Source organism: Solea solea, chromosome 5 (genome assembly GCF_958295425.1).
Source record: "Solea solea chromosome 5, fSolSol10.1, whole genome shotgun sequence".
Classification (NCBI taxonomy): Eukaryota; Metazoa; Chordata; class Actinopteri; order Pleuronectiformes; family Soleidae; genus Solea; species Solea solea.
In genome coordinates, this window is record NC_081138.1 from 32,069,702 (window position 1) to 32,083,708 (window position 14,007).

Genomic DNA, 14,007 nt, shown 5'->3' on the forward strand with positions numbered 1-14,007 from the left:
TGTCACTGCTGGAGTCTAAGAGATCGAGGAGGACGGACAACATCTTCTCCTGCTCTGTGACCACAGCGGTCAGTACTGATGACCACTGACACACACACACACACACACAGACACACACACAGTCAAACAAACCTGCTTCAACAACAGCAGAAGTGTGTGTTTCCTGTGGAGCACAGAGCTCACCCAGGTGTCTCCTGTGGTGATGTTCTGCAGAGCTCCTACAGCAGCCTCCCTGCAGGTGGCGCTGCTGTCTGAGTCCAGAAGAACCTTCTTGTACAGCGTCACAATCCTCGGGTGCCAGAGCCACTCAGAACCTTTGGGCTGACGGGACACTTCAGAGAGAACGCTGAGGTTCTGTTTACACTGCAGTCAACACAACAGGATTACCACAGTGTGTGTGTGTGTGTGTGTGTGTGTGTCTGTGTGTGTCTGTGTGTGCCTCTGTGTGTGTGTCTATGTCTGTCTGTGTGTGTCTGTGTGAGTCTATGTCTGTCTGTGTGTGTCTCTGTGCGTGTGTGTGTGTGTGTGTGACTCTGTGTGTGTGTCTATGTCTGTCTGTGTGTGTCTCTGTGCGTGTGTGTGTGTGTGTGTGTGTGTGTGACTCTGTGTGTGTGTCTATGTCTGTCTGTGTGTGTCTGTGTGTGCGCCTCTGTGTGTGAGTCTATGTCTGTCTGTGTGTGTCTCTGTGCGTGTGTGTGTGTGTGTGTGTGTGTGTGACTCTGTGTGTGTGAGTCTGTGTGTGTGAGTCTGTGTGTGTGTGTGAGTCTGTGTGTGAGTCTGTGTGTGTGTGTGACTCTGTGTGTGTGAGTCTGACCTGAGTGTGTGTGTCTGTGTGTGTGTGTGAGTCTGTGTGTGTGAGTCTGACCTGAGTGTGTGTGAGTCTGTGTGTGTGTGACTCTGTGTGAGTGAGTCTGTGTATGTGTGTGTGTGTGTGTGAGTCTGACCTGAGTGTGTGTGAGTCTGTGTGTGTGTGTGTGAGTCTGTGTGTGTGAGTCTGTGTGTGTGTGTGTGAGTCTGTGTGTGTGTGTGAGTCTGTGTGTGTGTGTGTGTGACTCTGTGTGAGTGAGTCTGTGTGTGTGTGTGTGAGTCTGTGTGTGTGTGTGAGTCTGTGTGTGTGTGTGTGTGACTCTGTGTGTGTGAGTCTGTGTGTGTGTGTGTGAGTCTGTGTGTGTGTGAGTCTGACCTGAGTGTGTGTGAGTATGTGTGTGTGTGTGTGACTCTGTGTGAGTGAGTCTGTGTGTGTGTGTGTCTGTGTGTGTGTGAGTCTGACCTGAGTGTGTGTGAGTCTGTGTGTGTGTGAGTCTGACCTGAGTGTGTGTGAGTCTGTGTGTGTGTGAGTCTGACCTGAGTGTGTTTGAGTCTGTGTGTGTGTGTGAGTCTGTGTGTGTGTGAGTCTGACCTGAGTGTGTTTCTTGCTGTACAGAGGGAAACAGCTGATGGCGTCCATGTTCCTGGAGGCAGACGCTCGGGTCGGTCCCTCCAGACGCAGACGCACAGATGGAGGAAGCTCCGTGTAGAGCTGATACGACAGATTCCTCATGACACACAGACAATTCTCCAGACCCTGAACACAACACACACAACACACACAACACACAAAACACACACAACACACACAAGATCATTTTTGTTCTCTTCACTGTTTGAAACCGTTCAGATTGACGTCAGTGACACAAAGTGACCGTGTGTGTGTGTGTGTGTGTGTGTGTGTGTGTGTGTGTGGATTGAGCGGTGGCTGCTGACACACTTCAAACACATGAACACATGAACTGTCCCTTTAACCGCGTTGTTACCTTGTCCTCTGCTGCGTCCTCGTGTTGGATGTAAGACACCAGAGAGTCCACCAGGCCTCGCATGTCTCTCATCTTCTGTCTCGTCCTTTCATTTACTGAGCTCAAGTTCCTACACACACACACACACACACACACACAGACACACACAGACACACACAGACACACACAGACAGAATGTTCCATTGGTCAGAATTTTAGTAAAACTATAAGAATAACTTAGTTTTCAGTTTATTACATCATATATGTTTATATTGTTTCCTCTCTTCTCAGCAGCAGGGGGCGCTCTCAGTGAACTCACCTCTGCACACACTTCCCTTTAATGTGGTCATAATGTTACATGCTGCTGATTAGCATGTGTAGTAAGGATGGGGGCGTGATTGTGGGCGGGCGGGCGTATGTGTCTGTGGGCGTGGTCACCTGAAGCAGCCAGTGGTGTTGTAGAAGATGTCTCTCTCAGACGGGGACAGTGGGAGACTGTTGGACAGAGGAATCAGGACGTTGTCCGTCAGCTCGGCTAAAGCGTCTCGACACAGCTTTTCCTTCAGGTTGTCTCTGGAGGACAGATTCCACAGGACACCTGCGGGACAACATACGTCTGAAAAACCAACGCAAACCAAACAGTGTGTCCAACATGTGTCAACAGTGTGTCCAACATGCAGGCTGGACCAAGTAGACCTCAGTAGACTTAAGTAGACCAAAGGAGACCAAAGGAGACCAAAGGAGACCAAAGTAGACCTTAGTAGACCCAAGTAATCATAAGTACACCAAGTATACCAAGTAGACCTAAGTAGACCCAAGTAGACCTAAGTACACCAACTAGACCTAAGAAGACCAAGTAGACTTAAATAGATCTAAATAGATCTAAATAGACCAAGAAGACCGAAGTAGACCAAGAAGACCTAAGTAGACCGTAGTAGACCCAAGTAGACCAAATTAGACCCAAGTAGACATAAGTAGACCAAGTAGACCTAAGTAGACCAAGTAGACCTAAGTAGACCCAAGTAGACCCAAGTAGACTACCACATTTAGAACATCCTGGACAAACAGGAGCCAGGGATGGACTTTAGGGGGCGTTGTTTCTGGATTTTGTGCAGATAATAAATATGAAGAAAAAGAAAAACCCATCAGGTCTTGAATCTACTTGGATCTACAGTGTGATGTCCCCACCAGGTCGAAAGGGCTGGGGTACCCCTGAGCAAGGTACCCAACCCCCATTGCTCCCCAGGTGCTACTCAGTGTGGCAGCCCACTGCTCCTAATTCTAGGATGGGTCAAATGCAGAGAATAACTTCCCCTAAGGGGGATTAATAAAGATAAATGATTAAATTATTAATTATGTGGATCAGTAAACATTGAGGCACCTGTGATGATCTTCCGAAGTTCCTCGTCAGGTTCACTGAGGACACCGATGAGACACGTCAGTCCTCCAGCGTCTATGAGCGCCATTTTGTTGTCGGCGTTTTCGTAGATGAGGTTCCGTGTGGCACCGGTGGCATAGCGCTGCACTTCCTGGTTGTCACTGGTGAAGAGCTGAACCAGAGCCGGGATACCGTGCAGAACCCGGACCTTCAGGGACAAAGGTAATAAAAAAAACTGTGTTTCTGTCATGGTCCGGTCCAGTACACAGACTACGAGTACTCATCACGTCCTGTGTTGTTTTCAGGATACAGTTTCCTGGTCTGAAGTGTGTAGTGTGTGTCATACTACACCGCTCCTCCGCTCCTTCACTGACTTCCTGTAATTGCTCGCATCCGCTTCAACACTCTAGTGCATGCGTTCCATGCTCCAAACGGAACCGGTCCAGCCTACATCCAGGACATCATCAAACCCTAACCCCAGCCCGCCCACTCCGCTCTGCATCGGTAAACCGGCGTGCTGCCCCCTCACTGAGAGGATCACAGAGGCGTTCACTGTCCTGGCTCTAAAATGGAAGAACGAGCTCCCCATCGACATCCGGACAGAAGAAAACCTCCACAGCTTCCACCGCCGACACAAACACAAAATAACACTTACTTATGACGAGCACTTTATAGTTTGACTCCCTTCTCGCTCTTGTTTGTACACAAATGTTGAAATGCTTTGGATAAAAGTGTCATGACATATAATGTTGTTGTATTTGTTGCTGTTAACCCTAACCCAGTAAGATAAAAGACATTTCCCATCAAAAACTCATAAGTGACAAAAATTCAATGCTATGTGTTGGTTTCTTATCTGCTGCCAAGCAACGAAATTTCGTTGCCAGTTTTCACTGCTGTGTATTCTGTGCAATGACAATAAAAGGAAGTCTAACCCTAAGTCTAAGTCTGTTTATGGAACATTAATAACACGTTGTTGTATTTGTTGTTGTTTACAGAACATTAACATGTTGTTGTATTTGTTGTTGTTTACAAAACATTAATAACATGTTGTTTACAGAACATTAATAACACGTTGTTGTATTTGTTGTTGTTTATAGAACATTAATAACACGTTGTTGTATTTGTTGTTGTTTATAGAACATTAACATGTTGTTGTATTTGTTGTTGTTTATAGAACATTAACATGTTGTTGTATTTGTTGTTGTTTACAGAACATTAACATGTTGTTGTATTTGTTGTTGTTTACAGAACATTAATAACACGTTGTTGTATTTGTTGTTGTTTATAGAACATTAACATGTTGTTGTATTTGTTGTTGTTTATAGAACATTAACATGTTGTTGTATTTGTTGTTGTTTACAGAACATTAATAACACGTTGTTGTATTTGTTGTTGTTTATAGAACATTAATAACACATTGTTGTATTTGTTGTTGTTTACAGAACATTAACATGTTGTTGTATTTGTTGTTGTTTACGGAACATTAATAACATGTTGTTGTATTTTGATTAAAACAACCTCAGCTCATTGTAAACTGAACTGAGGTAAAAAGAGGGCGGGGCAGCTGCTGGCAGTGGATGTTACTGACCCGCCCTGACCGTTTCCCTCCCGAGACAGTTTCCTTCCTGTGTGTGTGTGTGTGTGAGTGCGTGAGAGTGCGTGAGTGTGTGTGTGTGTGTGTGTACTGGGGCCTGTTTCAGAAAGCAGGTTCAACAAACTCTGAGTTAACTTAACTCTAGGTTGACCAACTCTGAGTTTTGGGTTTCAGAACAGCTGATCAGCATTAGTTCAGTTCACTCTGAGTTAAGTGTGTGTGTTGAGAATGAAAAAAGCCATCATCAATGGAGCTCTGATACTACGATTCACCGTGGCAACAGGTAAACAAAGAGCACAGCCTCCATTTTAACCCAGTTGAGCAGAAATATGAACACATGACATTTATGTGAAGAGACGATTCAATAAATGAACACTATTACATTTTATACAGTGTAATTCACTCATTCATCATTTCATTAATGATGATTAATGCTGCAGTCCTACCATTATGTTACATTAGATTAGATCTTTATTCAGCTGGAACCTGAAGATGAGAATATGGATCAAACTGAGAAAACATAGTCTATTATGGACCTTATAATTATTATAAAAGTGTCCATGTTCAAACTGACTCACGTTTTTTTAACTCTATTTTACATTCAAACATTTTGCTCAACACTTTTTCATGACTATATTTTCATGTGTACACACAGTCGAACATTAAGATTTCGTCTGTAGCGAGATTCAAAGAGTCACTTTTAAACTACAGTGAAGTTAGTGTTTCCAGCTGCATCAGAAATATTCACCTCAGCTATAATCTTCATCATGATCAGTGATCTATGTCAGAAACGTTTCACATGATGTCTACAGTACAGGGAGGGTCTACAGTGATGATGATGAGTCTACAGTACAGAGAGGGTCTACAGTGATGATGATGAGTCTACAGTACAGAGAGAGTCTACAGTGATGATGATGAGTCTACAGTACAGAGAGGGTCTACAGTGATGATGATGAGTCTACAGTACAGAGAGAGTCTACAGTGATGATGATGAGTCTACAGTACAGAGAGAGTCTACAGTGATGATGATGAGTCTACAGTACAGAGAGGGTCTACAGTGATGATGATGAGTCTACAGTACAGAGAGGGTCTACAGTGATGATGATGAGTCTACAGTACAGAGAGAGTCTACAGTGATGATGATGAGTCTACAGTACAGAGAGAGTCTACAGTGATGATGATGAGTCTACAGTACAGAGAGGGTCTACAGTGATGATGATGAGTCTACAGTACAGAGAGAGTCTACAGTGATGATGAGTCTACAGTACAGAGAGGGTCTACAGTGATGATGAGTTTACAGTACAGAAAGGGTCTACAGTGATGATGAGTCTACAGTACAGAGAGGGTCTACAGTGATGATGAGTCTACTGTACAGAGAGGGTCTACAGTGATGATGAGTCTACAGTACAGAGAGGGTCTACAGTAATGATGAGTCTACAGTACAGAAAGAGTCTACAGTGATGATGAGTCTACAGTACAGAGAGGGTCTACAGTGATGATGAGTCTACAGTACAGAGAGGGTCTACTGTGATGATAAGTCTACAGTACAGAAAGAGTCTACAGTGATGATGAGTCTACTGTACAGAGAGGGTCTACAGTGATGATGAGTCTACAGTACAGAGAGGGTCTACAGTGATGACGAGTCTACAGTACAGAGAGGGTCTACAGTGATGAAGAGTTTACAGTTAAGAAAGGGTCTACAGTGATGATGAGTCTACAGTGATGATGAGTCTACAGTACAGAAAGGGTCTACAGTGATGATGAGTCTACAGTGATGATGAGTCTACAGTACAGAGATGGTCTACAGTGATGATGAGTCTACTGTACAGAGAGGGTCTACAGTGATGATGAGTCTACAGTACAGAGAGGGTCTACAGTGATGATGAGTCTACAGTGATGATGAGTCTACAGTACAGAGAGGGTCTACAGTGATGATGAGTCTACAGTACAGAGAGGGTCTACAGTGATGAGTCTACTATACAGAGAGAGTCTACAGTGATGATGAGTGATGATGAGTCTACAGTGATGATGAGTCTACAGTGAGATGGCTCAGCAGGAGGAGGAGACACAGACAAACTCAGCTCGAGCTGAACGTGCGTGAACGTGCGTGAATGAGCTGAATGAGTGAACATGTTGTAACCCTTCAAACATCCAGAGGATGAACTTGTGTGATGTTAATATTTCATCATGTAATAAAGAAGCTTTGTGGGCGGAGCTTACAGTACGGAAGTCCCTGGTTGTTTTCCTCACAGAAATGACTGTAAATATAACACACACACACACACACACACACAGTACCTGGTTTTTGGCTTCGTTGCTATGGTAACACTGGTGTTGAATGAACGCAGCTCCAAGAACGTGCAGAGCAACATCCGGTTCAGAGAGATATCTGACCGCTGTGACCATGTCCAGACCCTGCATCCTACACACACACACACACACACACAGTAAACATGAGAGGAGGTTCCTGCAGGAACAAAGTAAATAAACTCTACGTCACATGATCACATCTTTATCTCACTGTAAATCACTCACTCTCTCACACCAAAGTCGAGAGAGAAAATCAGTGGACAAGAGGAAGAAGAAGAAGAAGAAGAAGAAGAAGAAGAAGGAGGTGGTCTCACTCTGCCAGAGCGTCGTTGCTGTGTATGGATGCTCCGTCCAGGACGTCCACTCCTTTCCCGACGCTCCTCACACTGCGGACAGACGGCGTGCGTTTGAGGGGGATCTGGTATGTCCCCGCCCTGGACACGTGCTGCTGCCACTGAGTCCCCCAGCTGTTCCCCCCAGCAGGGACGGCCCTGCTCGTCCCCTGCCAGCTCTCCTGCTGCTGCTGTTGACGGTTGGCGATGCGGCTGATGGTGCGGTGGGAGGGGCCTTTGTAGGTGGACTGTGACACTGGCTCCTCCTGCCAGAAACTTCTGTCCTGAGCCAGCGTCCCACTGAGGCTGCGCCGCAGACTGCCTGAGGGCGGCGCTGTGAGCGGCACAGAGGAGACCTCTGGAGGAAGCCATTCGTGCTCGGCCTGGCACTGGGACTTAGAGCGCCTGCTGCTGGTCTGGAAGCTGCTCTGCACTGCGCTGCTTCTCTTGTGGTTTGTGTTGTAACTGCTTTCCACGGCAGAGTGAGACGAGAAACCCGAGGACAGGAGAGGAACTGTGGGGACCTGCAGGGCGGCGGCGTGGAGACAAAGACACTATGAAACAAACTCAAGGAAAAACTCTGTTCTTATATGTTATATATATATATATATATATATATATATATATATATATATATATACATATATATATATATATATATATACACATATATGTATATATATACACATATACACACAAATATGTATATATGTATACGTACATATACATATAAATTTATATATACAGACAGGTACAGACAGACAGGTATAGACAGGTACAGACAGACTCACGGCCATGACACGGCTGGGTGTGTAACCCATGGATCTGGAACTAAAACCATGATGGTGGACCAGGTTCTTGGTCTCAGGAAAATAAAAATCTGAAACAAACAAACAAACATTTACATATGAACGTCTTTCACTTGTTACATGATAATAAACAATATGTTGATTTTACTGTCAATCAGGTTTAGACCAGACCATGAAAATCTAAACACTCTAATCTAGAGTGTGTCTGTGTGTGTGTGTGTGTGTGTGTGTGTGTGTGTGTGTGTGTGCTGCTGCATGCCTGGACACAAGAATCATCAGGTCAAAGGTCAGGGGAAGTATTTAAATATATCACCCTAAGGTTTTTTTCTCTTCAGCTGCTAAGTTCAGGCTCTGATCCACAGACAGTGTGTGTGTGTGTGTGTGTGTGTGGACTGAAATGTCAGTGGAACAGTGGAATTTCTCTTTAAATGCTGACGCGTCCCATCACACTAAACCAGTGGTTCTTTACTGTCATGCCCCGCCCACAGGAGAGAAATGTTTCCACCCCCCCAGAACCTGATCATTTTTATTTATTTATCTGTATAAACCACTGTATGAGTTCTCCTGCCCTGCCTCGCACCCCCCCCCAGGGGGGCCCGCCCCACTATACTGCACTAAACTCTGATTATACACACAAAAACACACACTCAGAAATTTGTGTTAAAAACTCAGCAACAACACACACAGTTAAATATGAGCAGGTTAAAAAAACACACAACACAAACAACTCCACTGACACACAACAACACAAACACAGTGACACACATCAACACAAACAACTCCAATGACACGCAACAACACAAACACAGTGACACACAATAACACAAACACAGTGACACACAACAACACAAACAACTCCAATGACACGCAACAACACAAACACAGTGACACACAATAACACAAACACAGTGACACACAACAACACAAACAACTCCACTGACACACAACAACACAAACAACTCCACTGACACACAACAACACAAACACAGTGACACATAACAACACAAACAACTCCACTGACACACAACAACACAAACACAGTGACACACAATAACACAAACACAGTGACACACAACAACACAAACAACTCCACTGACACAACAACACAAACAACTCCACTGACACAACAACACAAACAACTCCACTGACACACAACAATACAAACACAGTGACACACAACAACACAAACAGAGTGACACACAACAACACAAACAACTTCACTGACACACAACAACACAAACAACTCCACTGACACACAACAACACAAACACAGTGACACACAACAAACATCCAAACTAACTAAAGACTAACTACCACATCACAAGCTGTTCATAGATGTTTTATTTAAGGTTTTTAAATCAGTGAATATTTAAACATGTTTGATCAGCTGTTATAAAATCACATGAGGCTGAAGGTCACAAGGTCACGGCAGTTTAAAATAGACTCTGATAAGAAATGAGGACACAGAGACAGATTCATGTCCACACAGTCCACAAAGTAACCCAGTGTCCACAAAGTGTAACTAAGTAATAAAAACTAACTCTAATAAAAACTAACTAATAAAAACTAACTAATAAAAACTAACACTAATAAAAACTAACTTATAAAAACTAACACTAATAAAAACTAACTTATAAAAACTAACTTATAAAAACTAACTAATAAAAACTAACTCTAATAAAAACTAACAAATAAAAACTAACTCTAATAAAAAACTAATAAAAACCAACACTAATAAAAACTAACTTATAAAAACTAACTCTAATAAAAACTAACTAATAAAAACTAACACTAATAAAAACTAACTAATAAAAATTAACTAATAAAAACTAACTCAAATAAAAACGAACTCTAATAAAAACTAACTAATAAAAACTAACTCTAATAAAAACTAACTAATAAAAACTAACACTAATAAAAACTAACTAATAAAAACTACCGAATTAAAAACTAACACTAATAAAAAATACAGAATAAGAACTAACACTAATAAAAACTAACACTAATAAAAACTAACACTAATAAAAACTAACACTAATAAAAACTAACTCTAATAAAATCTAACTAATAAAAGCTAACTCTAATAAAAAATAACTAATAAAAACTAACTAATAAAAGCTAACTCTAATAAAAAATAACTAATAAAAACTAACACTAATAAAAACTAACTAATAAAAACTAACTAATAAAAAATAACACTAATAAAAACTAACTAGGGTTAGGGTTAACCCTAACCCATGTGAACACATGATTGACCGACGGCCTATTGTCTTATCAGGCACAGGTTTGGGGGCGGGGCTAAACCTTCTTCTGACACACTTTCCTTTTAACATTCCATCCTGTCTGCAGGGAAACACACACACACACACACACACTGAAACATCTGAACTCCTTAAAGCTGCAGTACATACTAAAACTGTCAGATCTGACTGAGGGAGCGTTTGTGTGTGTACAGCAGCAGAGCAGGGGTGCAGCAGGTCAGAGGAGGCGGAGTCTCACATTGTCTTCATGCTCAGGAATGTGGACACACATGAGGAAACATTCAGGGCTGTGATGTGTACGTCACATGATCACGTCTGTATCTCACTGTGAGACACACACACACACACACACACTGCTGCCTCCATCACTAAGTTCAAATGTCTTTAATCTGATTTATTTAAGTGACACAAAGTGACCACACGAGGCAGCAGAGGACCAGCAGCTCCTGTGTGTGTGTGTGTGTGTGTGTGTGTGTGTGTGTGTGTTAATGAGGCTAAAGTTGATTCTTTGTTCTCCACAGAAACTCCTGTGTGTTATTTCCTCTCACAGGAAAATGACTTCATGTCGGTCTCTGTGACAGGACCAGGACCAGGACCAGGACAGCAGTTTGTGTGTCTCTGTGTGTGTGTGTGTGTGTTGAATGATGTATAATTTACAATAAAAAAACAACACCTGGCATGAAGTGATGGACCACATGTGGCCCGTTCAAACTTCATGAGTTCGGAGATAATCTGACACTAACTTCACTAGATTACGTTCAATTCTGTTCAAAAATCACAACGAGAGACACCCTGACCAAGCCACGCCCACGTCCACGCCCACGCCTTAACCACTAACTGCAAACAAGGGCAACGACGTGGTGTCTGAGAGAAGAACGCTGCCCCCTGCTGTTCAAAGATCTTAATCTGTCCTGAGACAGCTCTACTCGCCACACCACGGTTTAACTAGAGTTTCCACTAACATAGTTCCAGGTACTAAACCAAATGCCCTCACGAAGACATAAAAACATGTCCACACACACACACACAGGCCTTTCATTAAAACGCCTCTGGCTGCACGGACACCTGCGTGATTGTGGTCTGATGAGATCCGGTTCTGATGTGGTCCGTGTTTGTGTCTCACCTGTGGATCCGGACAGCGGCTCGTCCAGTCTGGTCAGGGAGCTGGACTTCTTGTTCTCCTGCAGCCTCCTCCGGACCTGCTCCTGGACTCTCCGGGCTCTGGCCGCCGGGTCCGGACTCGGACCGTCCGAGGGCAGCGCGTACGCGGTGCAGGAGGAGTTCGGCTGCAGGGCGGAGAGGAGACACGCGCTGTCCACGAGGACCACACTCATCCTCACACTAGAAGAAGAAGAAGAAGAAGAAGAGAACGTGGATCCTCGTACCCTCTCCTCTCTGCTCTGTCTGTCTGTCCGTCTGTGGGCGGGGCTACAGGCTTGGGCAGCAGCCAATCAAAGGTCACCTGTTGTTTGTCTGTCAGGGTGACCAGGGGCGTTTCCAGGGAGTTTAGGGGCGGGACACAGTTTTAAAGGGTTGTTTCTAGTAATGACTTTTATGTAAAAGAGTTTGTTGATTTAATATTTAATGTATAGAGTTATAATATTGTTGATGTAATAAATATGATTATTTTATTACACAAAATGATTCACTTTTGTGTTTATTTTAAGAAAAAGAAGAAAACAACAAACACACACACTGTCTGTGTGGGTTAGGGTTAGGTGTGCTGTGTGTGTGTGTGTGTGTGTGTGCGTGTCTGTGTGTGTGTGTGTGTGCGTGTCTGTGTGTGTGTGTGTGTGTCAAAGATTGATGCGAGAGAACAAAAGTTAAAAGTCGTAAAACCTAAACAACGAGCTGAAAGACATGAGTCACGTGATCACACAGAGCAACCGTGTACTGAGTGGTTGCCTGGCAACAACATCACAACCACACAAGGCTTCTGTTTTTAAAAGTGTTGAACTGAATCATGACAGTTCAGGGTTTGTGTGTGTGTGTGTGTGAGCGCCCCCTGCTGCTGAGATTTAAACACAGAAATGCAGTGAAATACAAAGTTGAAATGAACGAATGAACTCGTTTTATTCTTCCATCATCAAACCTTTGCTGCCCTCTGCTGGTTAAAAAGCTTCAGTGACACACAAGTGACCGGGGACTGGTCACAGGACCTGTAACCATGGTAACAACAGTCATAGACAGAGCAGTGGTCCAGTTGATGTAAAAGTGTTGTGTCGTGTTTGTTTATCACATTTAAATAGAACAAAAAACTAATAATACAATTTAAAAAGTCGCAATATTACGAGGATGACGTGTTATTTATTTTTGTTTGTTATTTTAATATATTATTTTCAGATCGTGTGAAGTTAATATTTTAACTTTTGTCACATTTGTATCACAATCAGTTTTCTCTGAAGAATCACTTGTGTTGTTCCTGCTGTAGAATAATCCCATAGATTAAACTCACAGATGAATCCAACAGATTAAACTCATAGATTAATCCCATATGTTAATTTCAAAGATTAATCCCACAGATTAAACTCGTGGACGAATCCCATAGATGAATCCAACAGATTAAACTCATAGATTAATCCCATATGTTAATTTCAAAGATTAATCCCACAGATTAAACTCGTGGACGAATCCCATAGATGAATCCAACAGATTAAACTCATAGATTAATCCCATAAATTAATTTCATAGAATAATCCCACAGATTAAACTCAAAGACTAATCCCATAGATGAATCCAACAGATTAAACTCATAGATTAATCCCATAGGTTAATTTCAAAGATTTATCCCACAGATTAAACTCGTGGATGAATCCCATAGATGAATCCAACCGATTAAACTCATAGATTAATCCCATATGTTAATTTCAAAGATTAATCCCACAGATTAAACTCAAAAACTAATCCCATAGATGAATCCAACAGATTAAACTCATAGATTAATCCCATAGGTCAATTTCATAGATTAATCCCACAGATTAAACTCAAAGACTAATCCCATAGATGAATCCAACAGATTAAACTCATAGATTAATCCCACCGATTAAACTCAAAAACTAATCCCAAAAATGAATCAAACAGATTAAACTCATAGATTAATCCCATACGTTAATTTCAAAGATTAATCCCACAGATTAAACTCATAGACTAATCCCATAGGTTAATTCACAGATTAATCCCTTAAACTAATCCCATAGATGAATCCAACAGATTAAACTCATAGATTAATCCCATAGGTTAATTTCATAGAATAATCCCACAGATTAAACTCAAAGACTAATCCCATAGATGAATCCAACAGATTAAACTCATAGATTAATCCCACCGATTAAACTCAAAAACTAATCCCAAAAATGAATCAAACAGATTAAACTCATAGATTAATCCCATACGTTAATTTCAAAGATTAATCCCACAGATTAAACTCATAGACTAATCCCATAGGTTAATTCACAGATTAATCCCTTAAACTAATCCCATAGATGAATCCAACAGATTAAACCCATAGATGAATCCCAAGGAACTCATAGACTAATCCCATAGATGAATCC

General features: G+C 42.3%; 1 protein-coding gene across 4 annotated transcripts in view; it reads right to left on the bottom strand.

The window, feature by feature from the left end:
* Positions 1 to 11,867, bottom strand: part of LOC131459152 (plakophilin-3-like) — a 17,733-nt gene extending 5,866 nt beyond the window's left edge. For all 4 annotated transcript variants that reach the window (XR_009240207.1, XR_009240208.1, XM_058628626.1 and 1 more), the window contains exons 1-10: positions 11,580 to 11,867; positions 8,178 to 8,266; positions 7,369 to 7,910; positions 7,043 to 7,166; positions 3,154 to 3,358; positions 2,211 to 2,370; positions 1,794 to 1,902; positions 1,400 to 1,564; positions 184 to 363; positions 1 to 85 (exon numbers count right to left, since the gene is read on the bottom strand). The exon at positions 1 to 85 is cut by the window's left edge and continues 69 nt beyond it. Coding sequence is in view for 2 of the 4 variants with exons in the window: in XM_058628626.1 (XP_058484609.1) it covers positions 1 to 85; positions 184 to 363; positions 1,400 to 1,564; positions 1,794 to 1,902; positions 2,211 to 2,370; positions 3,154 to 3,358; positions 7,043 to 7,166; positions 7,369 to 7,910; positions 8,178 to 8,266; positions 11,580 to 11,790 (1,870 nt within the window). In the remaining 2 variants the exon portion in view is untranslated. The remainder of the gene's footprint in view (positions 86 to 183; positions 364 to 1,399; positions 1,565 to 1,793; positions 1,903 to 2,210; positions 2,371 to 3,153; positions 3,359 to 7,042; positions 7,167 to 7,368; positions 7,911 to 8,177; positions 8,267 to 11,579) is intronic.
* Positions 11,868 to 14,007: the final 2,140 nt, after the last annotated feature.